General features: G+C 30.0%; 1 protein-coding gene across 1 annotated transcript in view; it reads right to left on the bottom strand.

Annotated features, from left to right (window-relative positions):
* Positions 1-20,765, bottom strand: part of LOC118183296 (uncharacterized) — a 69,761-nt gene that overhangs the window by 5,685 nt on the left and 43,311 nt on the right. The window contains exon 3 of the mRNA XM_085808795.1: positions 2,141-2,221. Coding sequence (XP_085664921.1) covers positions 2,141-2,221 — 81 coding nt within the window. The remainder of the gene's footprint in view (positions 1-2,140; positions 2,222-20,765) is intronic.

The raw sequence follows: 20,765 nt of genomic DNA, 5'->3' as shown, positions 1-20,765 counted from the left end.
TAGGAAAGTCATATTAAGGAAAGTTTTTAGCATTTTTAAGTTTCTATTAATAGTTATGGAAATTTTTCAACGTATGACGGATACGTGTAACATTCTTTTGAAGAAAATAGTTAAATATCATCTTAGATTGATGTACAGGTTTATGAAAGCTCTGTCGCTTTCAAGAAATTGCAATAAAGACGTAAAAGTAAAGGAATATCAAAAATATGTTTCTAAGCTGTTAATTTAGAAAGTCTTCAGATGAACCCGGTTAAACACCTTGCCATTCTATGTTATTCAAAGATAACTTAAACATCTGAAAACTGTTATCACTTAATGCTAATACGGAGACAGAGTATTTTATTCGCTTTTTTCCCTGTTGTGTTGGCAGTGGTAGGTCATTTTTGTTCAATGGCGTATAAATAATTATACTTAGTGGAATTTTAATGTCCTTATACATCACCTTTACATTTACCTCTTAATTCGAAAACAAATGTATTTAAACAACTACTAACAAGGAAGACGCACACATTATCATATACCAAAAGTAATTATACATCAAAAGATCTCCTTTTCACAATTAACACGCTTCATCATTGGACATGGACCCTTCCCGACATATGCTTACAGATTTGGCATTTCAAAAACTTACAGTTGCATATGTGGCGATTAAGATACCCATAAGCACTACTTAAAAAACTGCCAAATAACGGAAGGGCTGTATATTAAGTTTCCGAATAACAATCTGCAAGCATTCAGCATATATTTAATTAAGGGATATCACTAAATGCAGAAAATCTGCGAGATAATGTATGCGCTCTCCCAGTACGGAGAACTGTATTGTGCTGCGTATAAAATAACCCTATACTTCCTAAGTGGATAATATGCTAATGAATTTCTTATATATAGTATCACAGAATCTCTGTAGCACAAAAGATATATGAACTGTTATGACATATACATACGAACTAATGTTTCATGCCTTAAACAAGAATCGTTGATTGTATCCTATTGTATATTACTATATTCTTTTGTATATTATTATATATATATAATCTTAGTACCATTCAGTGTAAGAATGTAACCTATAGGATAGGATAAGAACAAGCGTGTAAAGCCCAGCCACAGCGCCTTACACAAAACTGGTATAGTCCTAGTACACTAATAATCTAGAGCAACTCATATCCGCAGAGGACGTCAAGCGTTCTGCTTCGGGAGCTGGCAGGCCGATAGTTTTGAGACATTCTGTCACCGAAAGAGGTCACGCACCCCATCCTAAAACTAAACTTATCACACAATCACACATGATTTCAACATTTCTCATGAACAACTTCTGAAAGTATTCGAGAGCAAGATGAATAAGTGCAGACATGTCTGAAAGTTCACTGGGTATTGAGCTGCAATTTACTGTTTTTTCTGTTGCTCCATACGATTCGCCTTAGTCACCTTTGCTCTGTTACATTTACAGGCATTGTCCGATCAAGCCGATCAATATGTTGCTCACATACAATATCCACATTGTTCCCATTAACGAATTTTTAAGTCTTAAAACTCGCTTTAAAACTTTCTAACAACTGTATGGACAATTCGGTGTTACGCACTCTGGTATTAGTGCATAGTAGGTGTGTAGTTATTATCGAGCACACTGTACTAAGATTTGCAACCAATACCCGGTAATTAACCTCTTGAAAATGACGTCTATTTGAAATAGTCTTTAGCGGGACTATTGACTCTACTTAAAAAAATTTCAAGAGAGTAGATTAATTCTACCAACGTTAGGAATGTAGAAATGGAATGATACTCGGCTCAACAAACTGTAAATAAAAATTGAATGCTAAAGATTTTAGCAAAGTAACTACCTTCCGCAACCAGCTGTGTATAGTGAAGTCAGGATAGATGTCATTTTTTACAAAAAGCGTCAAATATGAACTACTGAGACTCTAAAAGATGTCTGTAAACAAATATCGGTTTTATTACTTCACTACTTTAAATAAAAGACTATAGGAATATTGATTAATGTTCCTTCTAAACAAATGAAGCTAACTTAAACCAGGTATTTCCTAGGTACTTTTTTTTAACATATAATAGAAAACTACATATATCTAAATATTATTCTTAAAGCTTCATATTATTTCTTAAATGATAAAAATGTTTTACTCACCATTTACACCGAATAATAGAACCACTGAGAAAAGCAGCATTTTTGTGTCACTGAAATAAATCACAGCATCTATTACAAAACCTATAAATCTACAGTAGTGTTTATAGAAACAAAAATATGCTATAGCAATAATATTAAAGAAACTTTGTTGCTAAACAAGAATACTTTAAAATAGATTAGAACGGCCTCGTTTTATAAATAATGATCAGTATATTGTAAACAAAGTCTATACTTAAAAATAGCACATCATAAAAAGTTAGAAATCGCATATTAATTACTACGGAGTTTTATCATTTTAATTAAAGTGGATTTCTTTAATTTATTAAAACGTAAATAAAACCGAAGCATGTAATCGATTACAGTACACTCTGATTAGTTTAAATAGGATGTATTACAAATATATGCTTAAATCTGTGTCTAAATAATATATATAAAGTGATTCCCTTTTAACTACTTTGCATAACTTCCATTTAAAGTAAAAATTTAAAAAGTTTATTCTATCTCTTTTACTTCAATTACGTCATCATATTAAGAAAAAACTTCAAAAACACTAATGCATTTAAAGTAAATCTTATAATATACATTTAAAGGGATCCTTAAATTATGTCATTTCTCAATATATTCTATGGATAACAATTACAAATCTAGAAATTCATTTCCTATATTTTGTGAAAAAGTGAAATTTCGTATTGTAATAACTAAATGTCCTTAGGAATGTTTGACACATATAAACTCGAATCTGGAGTATAGATCTTAGGTATTAAAATTATCTTAGGTATTAAATTATCTTATTTAGTTGATAATACCCAATAGACAAATTATCCGCGTTTGCTCTACACTGTAAAAAAAACCTCGAAGTTTACAGACAAAAGTCTTGTATCTTTACAGAAATGCGAACAATTACGAAGGAAAGACCTGTAACGAACACAGAACCAAACGAAACTGTAAACTCTACAGGAGTTTTTCAAGAAGTTTTGCTTGGATTTTGTCCGTAACGTGTGATCACGTGGCTTAAAACGGCTGAGAGAGAAGAACCAATCAGGAAGCAGGTGGAAAAACAGCGTCTTAGCGGGAGAGTTCAACGGTAGTCGCCATGTTAGCCATTATTTTTGCTATGGTCGAGGTAAGTTCGAAATAGTGTTTGACGTGTATTTTACTAATTTTATGTAATGTATTTGTTATGTTCTTTACACTATCTATAATTAAATTCTTTTAATGTTTAGCTTATAATTCTAATGCTCCTAAATAAACCTGTGTTGAATTATTGTTAGAGTTCAAATCACAGAGCTTGTGTTCCATTTAGTAAAATAACAACTTTTATTCGTTACATCTGCAGGTGTCTGCAGTTAAACTGCTCATATTTATAAACAGAAACAAATTTGTTAATATGTTAGTTTAAAAACAAATAAGCTTAATATTAATGTTCTATCTATAGTCTAATAATTTCTCATGTTAAATATTTATGTATCTTTTAAAACATATCGCGTTAGAATATTCATATTTTTCATTTTGTTGACAGATGTAACATTATTATTCCATACATGTTATCATTAATCCCAGCGTGAACTGCTTTAAAATATTTTTCAGAGCATTATTACACTATGTATGTTATTATTAATCTCAACGAAAAAGAAAAAAATAAATGTAATATATTTAAAAAATTCGACAAAATAACTTAACATACATTAAAAATGGAATATCATTTCATTAATACATGCGATAAGTTCGCCTTAAAAGATTATATAGTCGGATAGCAATTACATATTTGTAAAAGTATTCAATGTATATTATTTTTTGTGTTAAAGATAGTTTTAATCCAGGACAGTCTTTACCAACTTATAAAGCATCTATTAAGTTACATTATAACCAACATTTACAAAAGGCAATCGAAATGCCGTGACTTTGACATATTTTTAACTATGATGTAACATACTAGGAACATTAAAGAAAAAAAATTCTATTTTTTCCTTTATGCTTGTTGAAAAGTAAAATATTAATAAAATGGTACAACATTCATTCTAGTACTTACAATGTAAATTTACATATAAATTTACTATAAATTTTGGTGCAAAGTTCATTATAAAATGCATTTGCTAATATTTAATAGTTATAGCATTCAATATCAAATCATGGAAATATTAGTAATGATACGTCAGTTGCATATATTAATTTCAATACTCAGCTCAATGCCAAATTTCTTCTATATCTGAGATAACATGTATTTTTTGAGAATAATTCTTTTGTGTCATCTTTTCATTTAAAAATCTCTTTGAGATATATTTTAATGTGAATTATTTTCAAAATTATCCTCATTAGAATGAATGTTGTTCTCTTTATTATGTTTGAAACTGCCGTTACGCTAAAAAATGTATTCAGAAAACTATTTATTGCTGAATGTTTAAAATAAGTTCTACTGCTCCTTTTTGACAAAGAGTATCCATTTGAATTGCAGTTGGTTTTAATTAATCGTTGGTTGTATTTTTAAGAACTACTTGATAAAATTCAACAAATTAGTTCAATCTATGAGTTCATCTGAAAAACCTAAAATTTTTATTCCAATTCTGTCATGTGTATATATTTCAAGAATGAAAAAGAATTACAAATTCACTATCCAACAATACTGAGTAATATGTTGTTGATATAGCCAAACTTAAAATGACCCATTTTAAAACCAGATTAAATAAATCATCGCGTATTTTCGGTCATCGAATTTCTTTGGCGTTAAAAGTGTCATAGATTTAGTAAATCCAAAGGGTCAAGGTAAGCTCAAATATTTTTTTCATAGTTCATATTTGCTAAGTTATAAATTTTGCTGATGCAAAAGTTATGTAACTTATGCAAACATATGCTTAGAGTATTTGAACTAGTGTTGAAAAATCACTGGAATTTAAAATGTAATTAACAGTATGCCTTAAAGCTTGTTTTGATAAAAGCATATTTATGGGTGCCCCTTGGCAAAATTTGGCGATTTTTGGCAGTACATGGATACCGAGTTTGTGCAATTCTTTGACCATGTTATTTTGGCTTGTGTAGCGACGATTTGTGTGCCAAAAACCACCGCTACACGAAGACAGATTGCACATACTCGGTATCCATGTACACATCGACCTATTTTCACTTAAAAAAAATCTGTGAATTGTACAAACTTGGCATCGCGCACTCCCTTGACTTTATCCATGTACACATCGACCTATTTTCACTTAAGAAAACATCAGAGAATCGCACAAACTTGCACTCCCTTGATAATACAGGGAGCACCCTTCAATATACTCTAACTGCTGTTTTTCATAAATTAAAACATTTTAGGCATTTAAAGGCATTTAAGATATCTTCCTGTAAGTTACAACTAAATGAATGACTCTTAAGCATAAAAATTTCAAATTTTTATGCTTAAGAGTAGAAGGAGTTATATACTTTTTAAATAACAGTGTCAGAAAAATATACTTTTTAAAATATGTAAACCATTGTTTGAAGTATAGAAAAACCTTCCTTAGCAACTATACCTCTTTAAGTGATTATGTCAAGTATTCTGGTGATACAAACCTTGATATTAATTATCACTGAGAATCATGCTTTGTGAAGTAACCACCTCCATTAAATATCAAAATTGTACAAAATTATGGAAAAGTTATAGAGTGGTTTTACTGTATACTTAAAGTATATCATATCACTGTTAGATATTGATGATGTAAAAGATATTATCTAATCATAAATATTTCAAGCATTAAATAGCTTAGTGTAAGTCAATAAGTTTTCAGATTCTGACTTTGTACCATGTCTTTCACTATGTAATATTTTTCTAGCAACTGTGTTAAGTACCAGTAAGTAAGTTTGTCTTAAATACCACTTAATGTAATCAGGTATCATCTGTTCTGTCTGTAAAACTTAATCGTAATAAGTGAACAAATGAATATCTGTAAAACTAAAGATGACACTCTATGTAAAAAATACAAGTATTAAAATGTCTATGAGAGAAACATTTAAAATATTAAATCCACAATCAATTTTTGAGTCATCTAAGATAGAAAATACCCAAACTGACTAGTTAATTCAGAGGATGAATGCACGTAACATCATTGTTCATGTGTTTGTTAATTGTGTAAGTTTTGAAGTTCATGCATTAATTGATGTTCATTGATAATTATATTATTGGCCTTATACATATACATGCATTTCAAAATTTTGTATATTTTGCAAGTGAGCTAAGTATTAAATGCCGTTACGTATAAATTCATATTATGTGGAAAAGTAGTTTTTGATTTAACACTTTCTGAGAATTTTTTAATGTTGATCATCAAGCTTAAAGCATATGGCTGAAATTACCAGTATTAACCATAATTTAATTATTCTCCTGTTTCAGCGTTTCTCAAACTTTTTTCGAATAGAGATTATGTGAATTATCATAATTTGTGAATCACCTTGCTGCTGTTCCCTCCGAAAGCAATTTTTTAGCATATATTACTACTAGTACACTTATATTTTAATATATAATTAAAATCCGTTATATTTCATAATTAAGTCCATTGAAGAAAAGTTATATTTCTAATATTTCAAGATTATTAATGAGAAGGATGATTTGTAATTCTTGCATGGCTCTTCTATATTTGGATATATGATGGTAAGACCACAGTCTTAGTGGATATATGATAGTATATTTGGATATATGGTGGTAAGTACCACAGTTATAGTGCTTTAAATCCATCTTTTACTTACTAAGAACTGAGTGGGTAGTCTGTAAGTAGGGTAACCAATCATAAATTTCATAAAATGTCTATCTTACGAGAAAAGGTGATAGATGATTGTCATATGTAACTTTTTAAACTCTGAGATTTTTCAACTAAATTTTTTTGTCTCCTTTGGAAACTTCGGAGGACCATGAGGGCAAGCTGTATGATCCACAGATTGAGAAGTGCTACCTTAATACATTTCAATTTCTAGAGAAATTAATCTTAAAAAAAATCTGATCATTATTAAAACTACTTTACAGATTTATTTTATATTACAAATAAATATAGTAAATATCTAATAAACCTCAAATTATTTTCTGCAAAATGAATTATTTAAATTTGTACTGTTTTTGCTTCAAAAATGGATGATACATGCAATTTATGATTTCATGAAAGGACCAAAAGGAATCTTGTTTGCAATTTAATTATTTAATTTAAAAAAAGATTTAAATCATTTGGAATATGTGCAAGTGCATGCAATTATTATGAAGAGATTCTAAATTAAAATGTCACATAACAAATTTAGAATATGTTATGTACTTCTAACGAATGTGATGTTTTCTTTATTTAGGAGCCATGCTTTGAATCCTAAGAAGAAGAGGACTGCACCTTCAAAACTATGAATAATTAAAAATAACAATAATATAAATTTTACCTATTTTTTTATTTTATTTTCCTTTTGGATAGTTTTCAAATAAAAATAAACCTATTTTTGTTTCTATATTCTGTGTATTGGAATAAAGAGTCGAAATCCATTGCAATATCCAATATTTTCAAAATATGATATTTTTTTAAATAAAATATATGATTATGGAATATTACGTTAAAATGAAATGGTTCCTTATGTAACCTGTATGTTACACTAAAAGGCTTCATCGAATACTTGTAAAGTAATGAGCAAATACTAAGTTAATATCTTGTGTGAATGAATATTATCTTACAGAATTTTTTATTCCATAAAAATCTATCTAAAAATATAATTTTGTTGAATGAAGATTTAAACATTTTTCCCGAAGATTTAAAAAGTCGTTTGAAATAATGATAACAAAAACATTAATCTGAACCATTTAATAAATGAATAGAAAATTTTGAGAACAATTAAATCATCCACAGGAATTTTGAAATAATCATCGTGTTTTTGACATCAGTTAAAGAAAGAAAATCTGAGTCATTTTGATTATAGTGATAAATTAGTTCCATTAATAATAGGATAGAAAATTAAAATTTTAAGGAGCCATTATGCATTATCAATTTTTCATTAAAAAATTTTTAGTTTATTACTACTATCATATCAATTATTAATGCTGAATTCTTTATCTTCAGTTTTTACATTCTTTTCTTAATTTTCTAGGCATAGCAGAGAAAAATATAATTATAGGATCAAGGCATTTCCAAATACATTATATTTTCTTCCTTAAATTTTTAAGATCATTCTATATTCATCATGTATTATAGACACAGTATCAGGGGATTCTGTTCAATTTTTCAGTTAGAATTTGGGACGAAGTTGTGAAGTCATACCTACATTAAATGCTTGAATTGATTATTTGAAATATGACAAAGTAAGAGAGGGCCATCTGTCCAAGGAAAGGAATATTTTAAGGAAAACTTCATGTTACACAAACATTTACACAGGCAGCCCATTCTCTAGGATTTAAATCTAGAGCCAAATGCTAGTGTTCAGCTTATTGTCTGGCTGCCTGTAGGCAATATATGTTTTAGTAGAAGGAATACTTGAAAATTTAAATTTAGGACTAACTAATTCTTCAATTTTGTATTCAATGAGAAGAATGTAATTTATTAATAAAGTTTTAAATCTGGGAAAATACCTGTACAACTGTCCGATTAATTAATCTATTATTTCAATTAATGGTCAGTAGCAGAAGAGATTAAAAAGCATTTATGCCTAAAAGAATTATATGTTGTAATTAAAATGAATAATGCAATTAAGCATGAAAATAATTTTGGATAACTTGTGATAACTGAATTTAAGTTCATTGTTGAATTACATAAGTAATTTTTTTTAGAATTTGAAAAAATATTTAGAATTGTTTATTGAAACAATTTCATTAAAATATTTTTTTACTGTAATCATATCCAATTGCAGTCTCTTTAGATTACACTGTTGGGTATAAGGAGAATGATTTGGTTTAGTTTACTTAAGTATGGCAAAGCACACTAGGACTATCTGCCTAAGTGGAGAAATGCCTTTGTGGAGGACTTTCGAAGGGAAACTGACTTATATACATGTTACACATGGAGAAAACCATGAAAATACCCATACAACCAGCCCATTCGCGGGATTTGAACCTCGGACCGAACTACCAGTGTTCAGCGGAGGAATTCTAGAACATTACTAATTTATTGCCAAAAAACCATTAAGTCTAATACACAAGTTTTTTTTCCAGCTATTTCGTGATGCATATGTAACTTTGAGATGTCTTAAAATTCAATAAAGGAAAGTAATGCAGATGTAAGAAAAACATAAAATTTGAGCTTCTTTTTAACATTGGGAATATTTTGAAAGAAAATGTTGTATATCTTTTAGAAAATCTAAGGTATTTTTCCTTAAAAAAAAAAACTTAATATTTAAAGTTACATAACTTCCCTTTCCCCACAAATAAATAAATGCAGCATATTTTGTTACAAGCAGTAGCTGTAGACATTTCACATAAAACGTATGTTCTACATGTGTAATTATTTATAGTAATATTACAATCAAAATATTTAATATTTAGGAATACATCATTTTTGTATTTTGTATAAGACAAATATGTTCTATATGCATAATTATTTGGAAGAACTTTTAAGTAAATTATCTGCAACTTTTACATATATATCCTTTAAAATTTCACATGAAAATACATGTTCTTACATAATCACTTGCAATAACCTTACAAGCAGAACACTAGTAATCTACAAATATTCCCTTTAGTAATTCACATTCAAAAATTACGATCTACTTACACTATTATTTCCTGTAATCTTTACAGATGTTTACATTGGTAAATCACATATGAAAAACATGTTATACTTACACGATAATTTCCTGTAACATTACAGATCAAAGATCTGTAACCTTTACAGGCATATGCTTCGGTAATCAACATACAAAAACTTTGTTATGCCTACAGAATAACTTCCTGTAACATTACATGTCAAACATCTGTAACCATTACAGGTATAATCTCTGTAAAGTTACTAAGAAAATTCCTGTTTTGATTACTCAAATAATCCATGGCATCCCAGTTTCCACGACTTTTCTTAGTAACTTTACAGATTTGTTTTTACAGTGTATGATGTAATACAAGTAAACGAAACTGAACGCAGAAAATTTCCTGAGGTTACTCAAAGGGCATGCATGATTTTATCAGACTGAATGTCATAAAATAGTACGTAAGAATCTAATTTTAATTACTTAAATGCTATTAGTTTACTAAATTATTAGCTTATGTATTAAGCAATGGAATGTTTAATGATTTTAAAGGAAAATTTATAAAGAAGTAGAATTCAATGATCGAAGCTAAAATCTTGTTTAAGATACTTCTTAGAAATATTAAAAACATAAAAATGAACATGGTTTAAACTATTGAGAAACGAACTTCATTTAAAATTTATTCGAGATGCCTATTAAATACATTCATCATTACAAATGTTTTTATTTTATGAATTTCATATGCAGTTTCAGCATGTTTCAGTTAATTAAGCAATCTAATGGTATAAAAAGTTCAAATTTGAATCATTATGCGAAAACATTTACACGAGTTAGGTTTATTTAAATGAGTTAGCATAAACTATATTCATCTGAATATAAATAAGCCACATATTAAATGGTCATTATTTAAATTCAAAATATTTGAAAAGAATGGAGTTAAATTGTACATTTTATTAGTAATAATGTCTAAATTATGAAATTTGAATAGATGGTTAACATATATCCTTTCAGTTCTGCTTCTGTATAAGTTTTTTTTAATTACTCTATAACTAATTTCATCATTTTTAACGTGCAGCAGATAATGAATATGCAATAAAAGGAATTTATAACTTATAACGTTATTTACCTCGGGTGACGCTGAAAAAACTGCTACAATTTATGCACGCGGACAACTATCCGTGGGAAATTTTTTTTGCGCTTGAGAGTTATATAGAAACCGTTATCTGAGGCAAATGCATGTTTGTTTTTTAGATAATATATTAGATTTTCTGAAGAGCAAACAGGTGTATTCATTCTAGAAAAAAATGAAAGATGTAAAGTGATAAGAATAAGCATGCAGATAGGCTTATACTCTAATAATCTGTTGAGTTCTTAATCAAAAGATTATTTCTGAAGTTGTTTTAGCATAAAGCCTCGATTATCTAAATGAACTAAAGCCATCCCGTTTAGGATAGTCGATTTTCGTAACTAAATTAAAAGAGCTACCTCAAATATCTCACGAACAGCTGATTGCAAAATGACTCTCAAGCATTTGAAATATTTTATCGTAATACTAAATTACATTTTTAAAAAAAAAAAAAAAAAAAAACCCTGGATAACATGCGCAAATATTTTTAATTTTTTAAGGTACTAACAACTGTTTTGGTATGTTGTTACCGTTCCTAAAAAATAAAATATACTACTCCGTGACGTTTTCTTTTGTATTTATTGCACAAAGAACTAGAATGCAAAGAACATCTCAAACACATAAGACTTTTAGGTACGGGAAATCGTCAAAAGTTGACTTAATCAATTAGGAAAAAGAGTTCAGTTGGCTTTGGTTAGAAATTTATGTTATAAATCATAAAATGAACTATACATATAAATCCTTGAGTTTACAGGTACAGGTTAAGGGAAGGTTGGCACCTGTGCATCCTACTGAGCATATTAGGTATCACCTGTCCTTGCTAATTGCTAAACTTCTTCCCCAATGGAATTCCATAAGAGAATACTTGGGAGGTTTTTTCCGAGCCTCCTAATATACTAATCCTTCTACTCTTCTCCTCCTCTTTCCTTGCGACCAACTTCTAAAAAGGATTTCTGCTCTCCGTGTATTTTGAGTGTCCACTTGACGCACAGACATTACACGCTTACAATCAATTTTCCGGGATTCAAGCCCGGGACTTTCGGTATGGTACCTATCATTATTAACCACTATCCCGTCTGGACGGAAGCTTTAATTTACAGCAGGCCTACGTAATATTATAACTAGCAATAAATTTTAACCTAATAAAAGTAACAGAAAAAGGAGAGATTATTACATATTAAAAGACCCAAAAATAATAGTAAATGGCATTGGAGTTATATCCAATACCTGCAATTCTTAAAATTAAAGCTGTAACTCTGTTATCTGTGTACTATGGAACTCTGATGGACATCCTCTACTCTTTCGTTTTTCAGCTAAATGTGACCTTACCTTTGATGTACGATGCAATCACTGACTCCAAGTTTATGTGCATGAAATCTTTACCTATCTAAAATAACAACTCTCTTCTCTGCTTTAGATAGAAAAAAATGTCACCTTACATTCTGCTTTTATGATGTATTTCCTAGTTGTTGAGTGGAAATAATCACAGAGCTATCGTAATTATTTCTTGAGTTTGATTCCAAAGAAAAGAACAAATATACACATATATCTTGAATCATAAACGTTGTAATGCCAACATATTATAAAACTTGTTGCTTTTGCAGCAAAATTACTAGCATTACACATAGACGTTTCTATTTACTTATGCCAAAATTTCTTCAATAATCTAGAAATAAAATAACTGATATGAAAGTACATCTTAATTAGAAAAAAATATACTTCATGCTTATGAAAATTCAGAACTTCTACATTAATTTTTTTCTACTAGACGAAGATACAAAGGATGAAAATACTAAGGAGCTATTGATGCTGAAGAACAGTTCTCCAACTATTAAGTAGTAATTTCTTTTTATTAAAAAACGAATCTGAAGCTCTGTGCAATATAACATTATTCTATGCAACAGTGGTTTCAAAATCTTGTAGATTGTAACCCTTGGTCACAAATAAAAGTCTAATATATATGCAAGATAATTTCTCCAGAGACGTCTGAAAAGAAATTACTAGCAGTTCACTAGCATTTTTACAATTAGATGATAGTTCATAGTTCAATAAAAAGTACATCTGCACTTATTATGATGTCAAATTAGTTTATACTGCTTTTATTGATTTAAAATTATTCTTTATTCAGAATCTTTATGATCATTTGAAAAGTAAAATAAAAAAATATAACTTTATTTTGACTGTTCCTAGGCAGTATGCTCTGATATCATATCAAAGTGGCCCATTCTATTTTACCATAATATGCGCCTGATTTTGCAATTGGGTACTGTTGAATTCAGTTTTCTATTTTATTGATGCATTTTTGTCATAATGTAGCCTTTTTTGCTTCCTTGCAAGAAATAAAGGAAGTATTGTGATCACGAGAAACTTCGGGTATCGTGTTTCATATCCATTTTTATCGTTCCCGCATCCATTTGGACGATTTTTTGCGCAATGTCTGTATGTACGGACAGAATAAAGGACTTTTTCTTTCAAAACTAATTGTAAAATAGATTCAAAAAGAACGTTTTTCATGATGTATATATGTATCTCGCATAAGTCAAAAACGAGTAGCCGTAGAAATGTTTAAATTTTGTATATGGAGCTGCTAACGTCTAGTTGTGCGTCTCCCTTTTTATTGCAATCGACAGTACTAAACGTATATGTACGTGTATATGTATGTATATATATATATATGGTCACTTGCTTGGATTGAAAATCCTTACCCGATCTTTATTTTTGCGACCGTTGCTCGCAGTCATATACTTCCAGTTGCAAAAGTGTTTTAAATGACGAAAATATCCCTGTTTTGGCAATGTTAAATTTAAAAAATTAATTTTCAACAAGTAACGAAATCTAACTGTATATATAATAACAGTTTATATATGTAGTTAGTCTAACAATAAATATAGCACATTTTAATATCAGTTTATTGTTGTAAATATCTAACAATATTTAATATCGGTTTATTGTTGTTCTAAAAAGGATATTTAATAGGCCGTACAAGGTCGTCATGTGTCTACGTGAGGCTTTTTTTATTTGTATAAACCATATAAGTAACATATTTTATTTCTACTTACCATTATTTCTTATTTTTGTAAACAATGCTGTGCTCTGAGAATTTCGCCTCAAGAGGAATATATATTTGATATCTTTGTAATATCAATTTCTAGTAATACTGTTGTAGTTTTTTTTGTATATAACTGTTCTTCAGTATTCTAGCATTAAAAATTATAACTTTCTTCTCCCCCTCACATAAAACATCTATTCTTGACAACTGTCAGTATATCCTTGAAGTTATACATGGCACAGCTGAAGAATTGTTACTATACAGTAAATTCAATTTATAGTATTTTTATGAATGTCTTAAGTTTGACGCTAGTGACTATGATAAATACTGTTCATGCCAAATTCCTTGCATACTTCTGCACATATATGAGCTTATGTTTAAAATGAAAATTAATCATGGAAAAAGAGTTTTAGATGCATTCATTTTAATTTTCCAGATGAACATAAAGGTATAAATATTGATATAGCATGATGTTTGATTGGTAAATATTATAGTTTCTTTACTATAGTGTTTACCAAACAAACATTTATTGAAAATAGTTATTATGGGATATCAGTAAATAAGGTATGGTATGATCAAATATAGACCATTATGTGTCATAAAATGCTTATAGCAAGTGGTAATATTTTATTTAAGAAATTAATGCGTTAATAATGGTAGGTGATAAATATATATTTATTTTTGCAGCAATGACAATCTCTAAAGTCATATCAATAACCCAAGCCGCAAAATTTAGGAAGAAAAGGAAAATACAAGAAAGATAAGAAGAAAAATTTCAAAACATTAATAACAATAATGTAGACGCACAATGTAGTTTGAATGATATTAAGAGTAAAATGTACAGAGCATAGCATTTCTTATAAACTGTTCAAATTGCATGAAAAGTGTTTCATTAGAAATGTTTCTTCCTACCATTCGGAAAGATAGAAATCACTCCTCTGATGGTATAAACCATATATTTTACAAATATAATGAACTGTATATATACATTCCGCATACGTTTTTTTAAACATAGGTAGTTACTGTTATGATTACCTGACAGCCCAAATTTAAGATCAAAGGCTATCCCAATTACAATGTCTCATGTGTAATGATAAAAAAAATATTAGTAATTTGAATTGTACAATAACAATAAAATTCATTTTATTTTTAAATTCCATTTATTCTTAGTGCTTGAAATATCTTTGTTAAAGGCAAGAAGAAAATGTACACATCGCTGAAAGCAGAAACATTAAAATATACATAAATGAGAAGATTTACTTAAATTATATCAAATTATATAAAATATAACAATTTTCTACTGTGATTCTAGGACTCTTGTGACTTTTATTGAATCTAAATTAAGCTTTGATTGGAGGATTAAAATACTGACTGGCAAGCCATACTTCCAAAAATTTCATATTATCCTCCCCCCCCCTAAAAAAAAGAAAGTTTAGTCCTGATATCTAGCCAGATGTAAAGACTTCTGTTAAAGTATTAATTTTTCCCCTGAAAGTATCGCGAGTACTAACTTGCCATCATGCCATTAGGTCTATAATTTTCATTTTAGCCTCACTTACCTAGAAAATAAATCAATTTCGTACTTGAAATATGAATATTCTGTAAAGTTTTAAACATAATATGAAAATCATATTTTCACATTAAACAGAATATCGTCTTAAAAAGTCAATTAAAGCTAAATCTTTCAAAAAATCAATCTGAACATTGAAACACAAAATTCAAAATAATATTTCATCTATTTCATTAAGTTATATTTTTTATTAGTTGACATACTTCTTTTGGTCTTGGTTTATTGAATTTATAGTGTGGTTCATAATAATATGTCAAGAAATGTGTACTTTCTTTAAAAAATCTCAAAGTATAAAAATGTTAAAAAGAACGCCGGACATTCAGTAGCATGCATAATTTCAACGACTGATTAAATCAAATAGTTATCAATCTTATTCTGATTTTCTGTTTGTGGAAATTAAAAATTTATTTCTTAATTGCTTTACACTGAAATTAGCTGCCTGTGTAAAAAGAAATCAAAAACCAAAAAAAAATAATAGAACGGATATAAAATTATATATGAAAGAAATTTTTTATTTAACGGTAATATTTTTCCATAGTAATACAAAGTTAAATTGACGACTATAGTAAATGACCTACCTATAAAAGACGACTAAGGTAATTTATATTAATCGATAAATCATTTTCCAAACAGATTCTCTGTTTGTGGAACTTAAAAATTTATTTCTTAATTGCTTTACACTAAAATTAGCTGCCTGTGTAAAAAGAAATCAAAAACCAAAAAAAAAATAATAATAATAATAATAATAATAATAATAATAATAATAATAATAATAGAACGGATATAAAATTATATATGAAAGAAATTTTTTATTTAACGGTAATATTTTTCCATAGTAACACAAAGTTAAATTGACGACTATAGTAAATGACCTACCTATAAAAGACGACTAAGGTAATTTATATTAATGGATAAATCATTTTCCAGGCAGATCGAGTGGATTTCTTATAGATCATAGTTACCGTAGCACATTGAATTATTTCTTCTTCTGTTTAACAGCAAGATTGCTGCCATCTTGATTCGATCGATCACGTAGCGAAATGATGGGTCTTCGATGATCGTTCCGCGAAATGATCGGTAGTTGAAGTGTAACGATCACTGCGTTTCGATTGAATACCAATAATCGCAACTGAGACGTTTCGCTGTTAACAATCATTAAAATGCTTCAAACGAAGGAGGCCTTTGAACTTATATGTTTCCCAGTTAACAGTTTCTCTCTCTACTTCAAAAGGGAAAGGAAAAAATCGGCAGCACTTAAAGAACTTAATGGTCCTTCATTATGAAACCGTCCGCTCAGTACCTTTGAATAAACGAAAAGAAACTAATTCCATGGAGTTATTTAGGCTAAACAACTTAGGGTGCTAGGTGCAATTAATTCAAAACATTTCGAAGGAACATTCTGCTCAGAAGTTAAGTGGAAGTGGTGTGCTAATGCAGAAGTTTAAAACCAAATGTAATTGAAGTAAGTTTTAAAATTTTTGATTGGCTTTACCAACTTTCTGTTTTATCAGAGTAATATGATGATATATATTTTTGCATACTGTTGATGTTAATTTTCGCACTTGGTGTGTAGTTCTGATGACTTGTCTTGAAATTAACTAAATGTTGGTAGCATTTCGTACATTTATGTAGTCATGATTTCATTACACGTTGAAGGTGATATTACAAATGACTGCAGGTAACAAGTGATTGCATCTTGTGATAATTCCCCAAAAATCTCTTCAGGTTTCTAGTATGTTAATTTGATAAGCTCATTTATTATAATTTTTAGTGTCTACGACGCAAGTTTTAATTCACTTCTCCCAATTCTCTTTTAAAAAATATTTAAACTTAAAATATTTAACCTCATACATATGGACAACATTTTCCAAGAATCCAGGCAAATAGAATTAGGTGTATTTAATTTTAGATTTTCCCATGTATAACCTAAATATGGGTCAGTTTCCTATAAAATGTCACGACAAAATCAACCCTCTCCTAGGCTAGTTAGTTGATTAAAGTACACAACCTCATGCATAACGTAAATATAAGCCGAGTTTTCTTAAAGTATCGCCTACGAACACGACAATCTCTCAGGTTAAGTAGCCTTTGTGTTCTTAATGAATTAATAAATTAACAAGTCCGATCAAATACCTAGCATGAAACCGTTGCTATTATATAATATTGTATATAGCGTATTCTTCTCTGCTACAATGCCAACAATGCTGCTGTTCACGCCCCACCCATGGCGAGTTAGAATTTATTTAGTGTAGCATGCTAGACTACCTACATCTCATTTTGTCCGCTGTTTACTGGCCGAACTCTGAAAGTTCAAGAATGAATCTCACTGCAAACACATGAAACTTCAATGGCTGCAGCTTGAAGCAAGTCTAAGAATCTCGCCTTCGTACCTGGAGACTACCGTTCTGGATGACGCATAGGCCCATAAATCGATCTACACATATGACCGCCCAGACAATCAAACTCCATCATAATGTGATATTTTTTGCATTAAATTAAGGCATTTCTTGAATCAAATTTCTTGTGGTAAATGCTTATTGATTTTCGGAAGGCATATTGAATTAGAGAAGAAAATATTCTTCATTCACAGTATCCTCAATAGATGCTTCTCAGCTAATTTCTATACATCGGAGTTGATCACATGGTAAAAAGACCATATAGCGTGTATTTCTTCATGCATAAAACTACACTGATAAAAGCGATTGCAAGTAGTTTGAACTGAGATATTGCGTCTAGTTTCTATGGAAAACTCACAGTGAGTTAAGTAGTCTTTTGCCTATTGTTAATAACACATAAAAGTCCTCCTTTGCTGTAATAGCTCTTGGATGTCTTTGATCTTGGTTTCTTCAGCATCCAGCCAATGGATCCTAACAAATAACGCTATAAAGATATATCTGAAGTCAATGACTTCAAAAATCAAACAGTTGCGGTGAAAGTAATAAATATGAGAGCTTTTCGAAAAACCTCGGTTTTTATTCCAATCTGAGATTCAAGCCTCTTGTTTCCTTAGAACTCTGAATTGTTAATGGAAGTACATGATTCAGCTGCCTGCTTCACGCAACTTTCTCTGCAGACTTGCATCTTCCGACCAAAATACAGCACGACTGGCTTCATCGTGTTACCGGCCCCACCAACGGCCAAACGGTCAAATACTGCTGAATACTGGTAGTTTGTTTATCCAAGGTTCGAACTTAAGCAAAAAGGACTGCTGCATGGTGTTTTTAGTGGTTTACTCCACGTGTAACTTGAATAGGAGCTCCCTTAGAAAGTCCTATACGAAGGCATCATTTCTCTTAAGCAAATACCCCTCATACGTTTTGCCATACTCAAATAACCAACCATTCACAATACTAGCAAAGTGTATTTGTCAACTTATTTTTAGCAATGTACACTCTGAAAAAAAAAAAAAAAAAAAAAAAAAAAAAAAAAAAAAAAGACAGTTTTACATCTCCCGTTCTACAGGCCTAATGGCGAAATTAATTTGCGTTTTTATGTCTCGAAAGAGAGACTTAGGATACATACTAGATTTGCATATAGCAATTGTTCTAAAATAGGTATTTTGCCACAAAATCAGACATTTTTCTGAACTAACATACTTATTTTTTCCCATGTTTCGATTCTACGACTCAAATTATGTTTAAATATTAAATTTTGTAAAATTTCGTGAGAAACTTACCGAGAAATTTAAAAATTTATCTTGGCGCCCTTTGCAGTTTGCGCCAAGAATAATTCACTTGGCGAAATTCTTAATTTATGGTAGCCTATTTTGTTTTCCCTTTCATTGTGCACGAGAGGAAAGAAAAAACGCATCGGTCATTCTTTCAAACAATTTTAGCAAAAGAAGGTAAACCACATTTGGCGTTATTATTGCTTATAACAAATAAGCCAAATATCCAAACGCGCCTAAATGTAAATTCACGTATATCTTGGGAAACTTTGCATTAAAAACTCTAATTTTTGGGGGCATGTGACGCGTTTTGTGGTGGCGAATTAATCGTCCACCGTATTTTAGTTTTAGCGCCATTTGAGGAAGCGGGAAACAGGAAAAACGTGCAATTAATTCCCCGGGATTCGAAACCCTGATCTCCAGATCGTAGCAGGAAGCGTTTCCAATTACACCACGAAGACACATTGTCCCACGCTCAAAGGGGGACTGGTGAGTAACAGATGCAATCCCCATCCGAAAAGAGACCCAGAATCTAGTCTAAGGCCTCCAATTATGCACTCGCGGACGCATCTGCAAGAATGGTGGAATTTTTAACATTCTAATAATACGTAGTATATTCGCTTGATATGGATTATATTCATTAAATTTTAGCACAGCACTGTTATTGATAAACAAACTAAGGGATTTAAAAGCAATAAACGTATTTCTTTTATTAATTACCGGCTGATCCCGTAAAATTACAATACCTCAATTTGATAAAAGCATCATATACTTTTTTTATAGAAACTATTTCAGGTGGTTGTTTCACCTGCGGCTAGTTATTTTAAAGGTAGAGCGAACAACAAAACTGATTCGACCCAAAAGTGAAGTTGGAGAATAAATAAATCTGTATGTTACAGATTAACAAACTACGAGATTTAAAAGCAACAAACGCCGTTCTTTATCTCTATTATTAATTACTAGATAGACACGTGAAGCTAACTAGCTAGATTTATTAAACCATTATGCATTTTCGTTTTTTGATAGTAACTATCTCAAGAGGCTGCCCGCGCCAGCGGCTATTTATTTGAAAAGTGAAATGGCCAATAAAAGTGGTTCGATGCAAATGTTATTTTTGAAACTAATAGCTTTTCTGGGGTAAAAACTGGGGTAAAAAATGTAAGGCAGTATTTAACACTGTATCGATAATTCTAAAAATCCCTTGTTTTGGAAAACTTTTGCAATTTTGCTGTTGAATATCATTTTGCGTACGTGCGAAGGAAGTGATGTTTAATAATTAAGCTTAAAAGACAAAAAACGTTTTCTCGGCAGGAGTGAGTTCTATTGCAGATAGCTAGATTGCGAGTTCAACCAGAGCACAAAAACCTTAGCCACTCTGGTGCGACGTTAAATCTGAATCTTTCAGATTAGTATTATTTTTTTAATAACACAGAATAAGAAATAGTATTCTTCTATTTTCTTTCTTCCTGCTATAACAATTTTAATGCCCAGCAGTGTACATCGAATCAAAAAAATCTGATGTGTACAACACATGACTTCCTTGTACGGAAT

This window comes from Stegodyphus dumicola, chromosome X2 (genome assembly GCF_044657685.1).
Source record: "Stegodyphus dumicola isolate Sdum_Otavi_A_Nest chromosome X2, ASM4465768v1".
Taxonomy (NCBI): Eukaryota; Metazoa; Arthropoda; class Arachnida; order Araneae; family Eresidae; genus Stegodyphus; species Stegodyphus dumicola.
The sequence above is the reverse complement of the archived record's forward strand: the minus strand, read 5'-3'. Positions and strand labels throughout refer to the sequence as shown.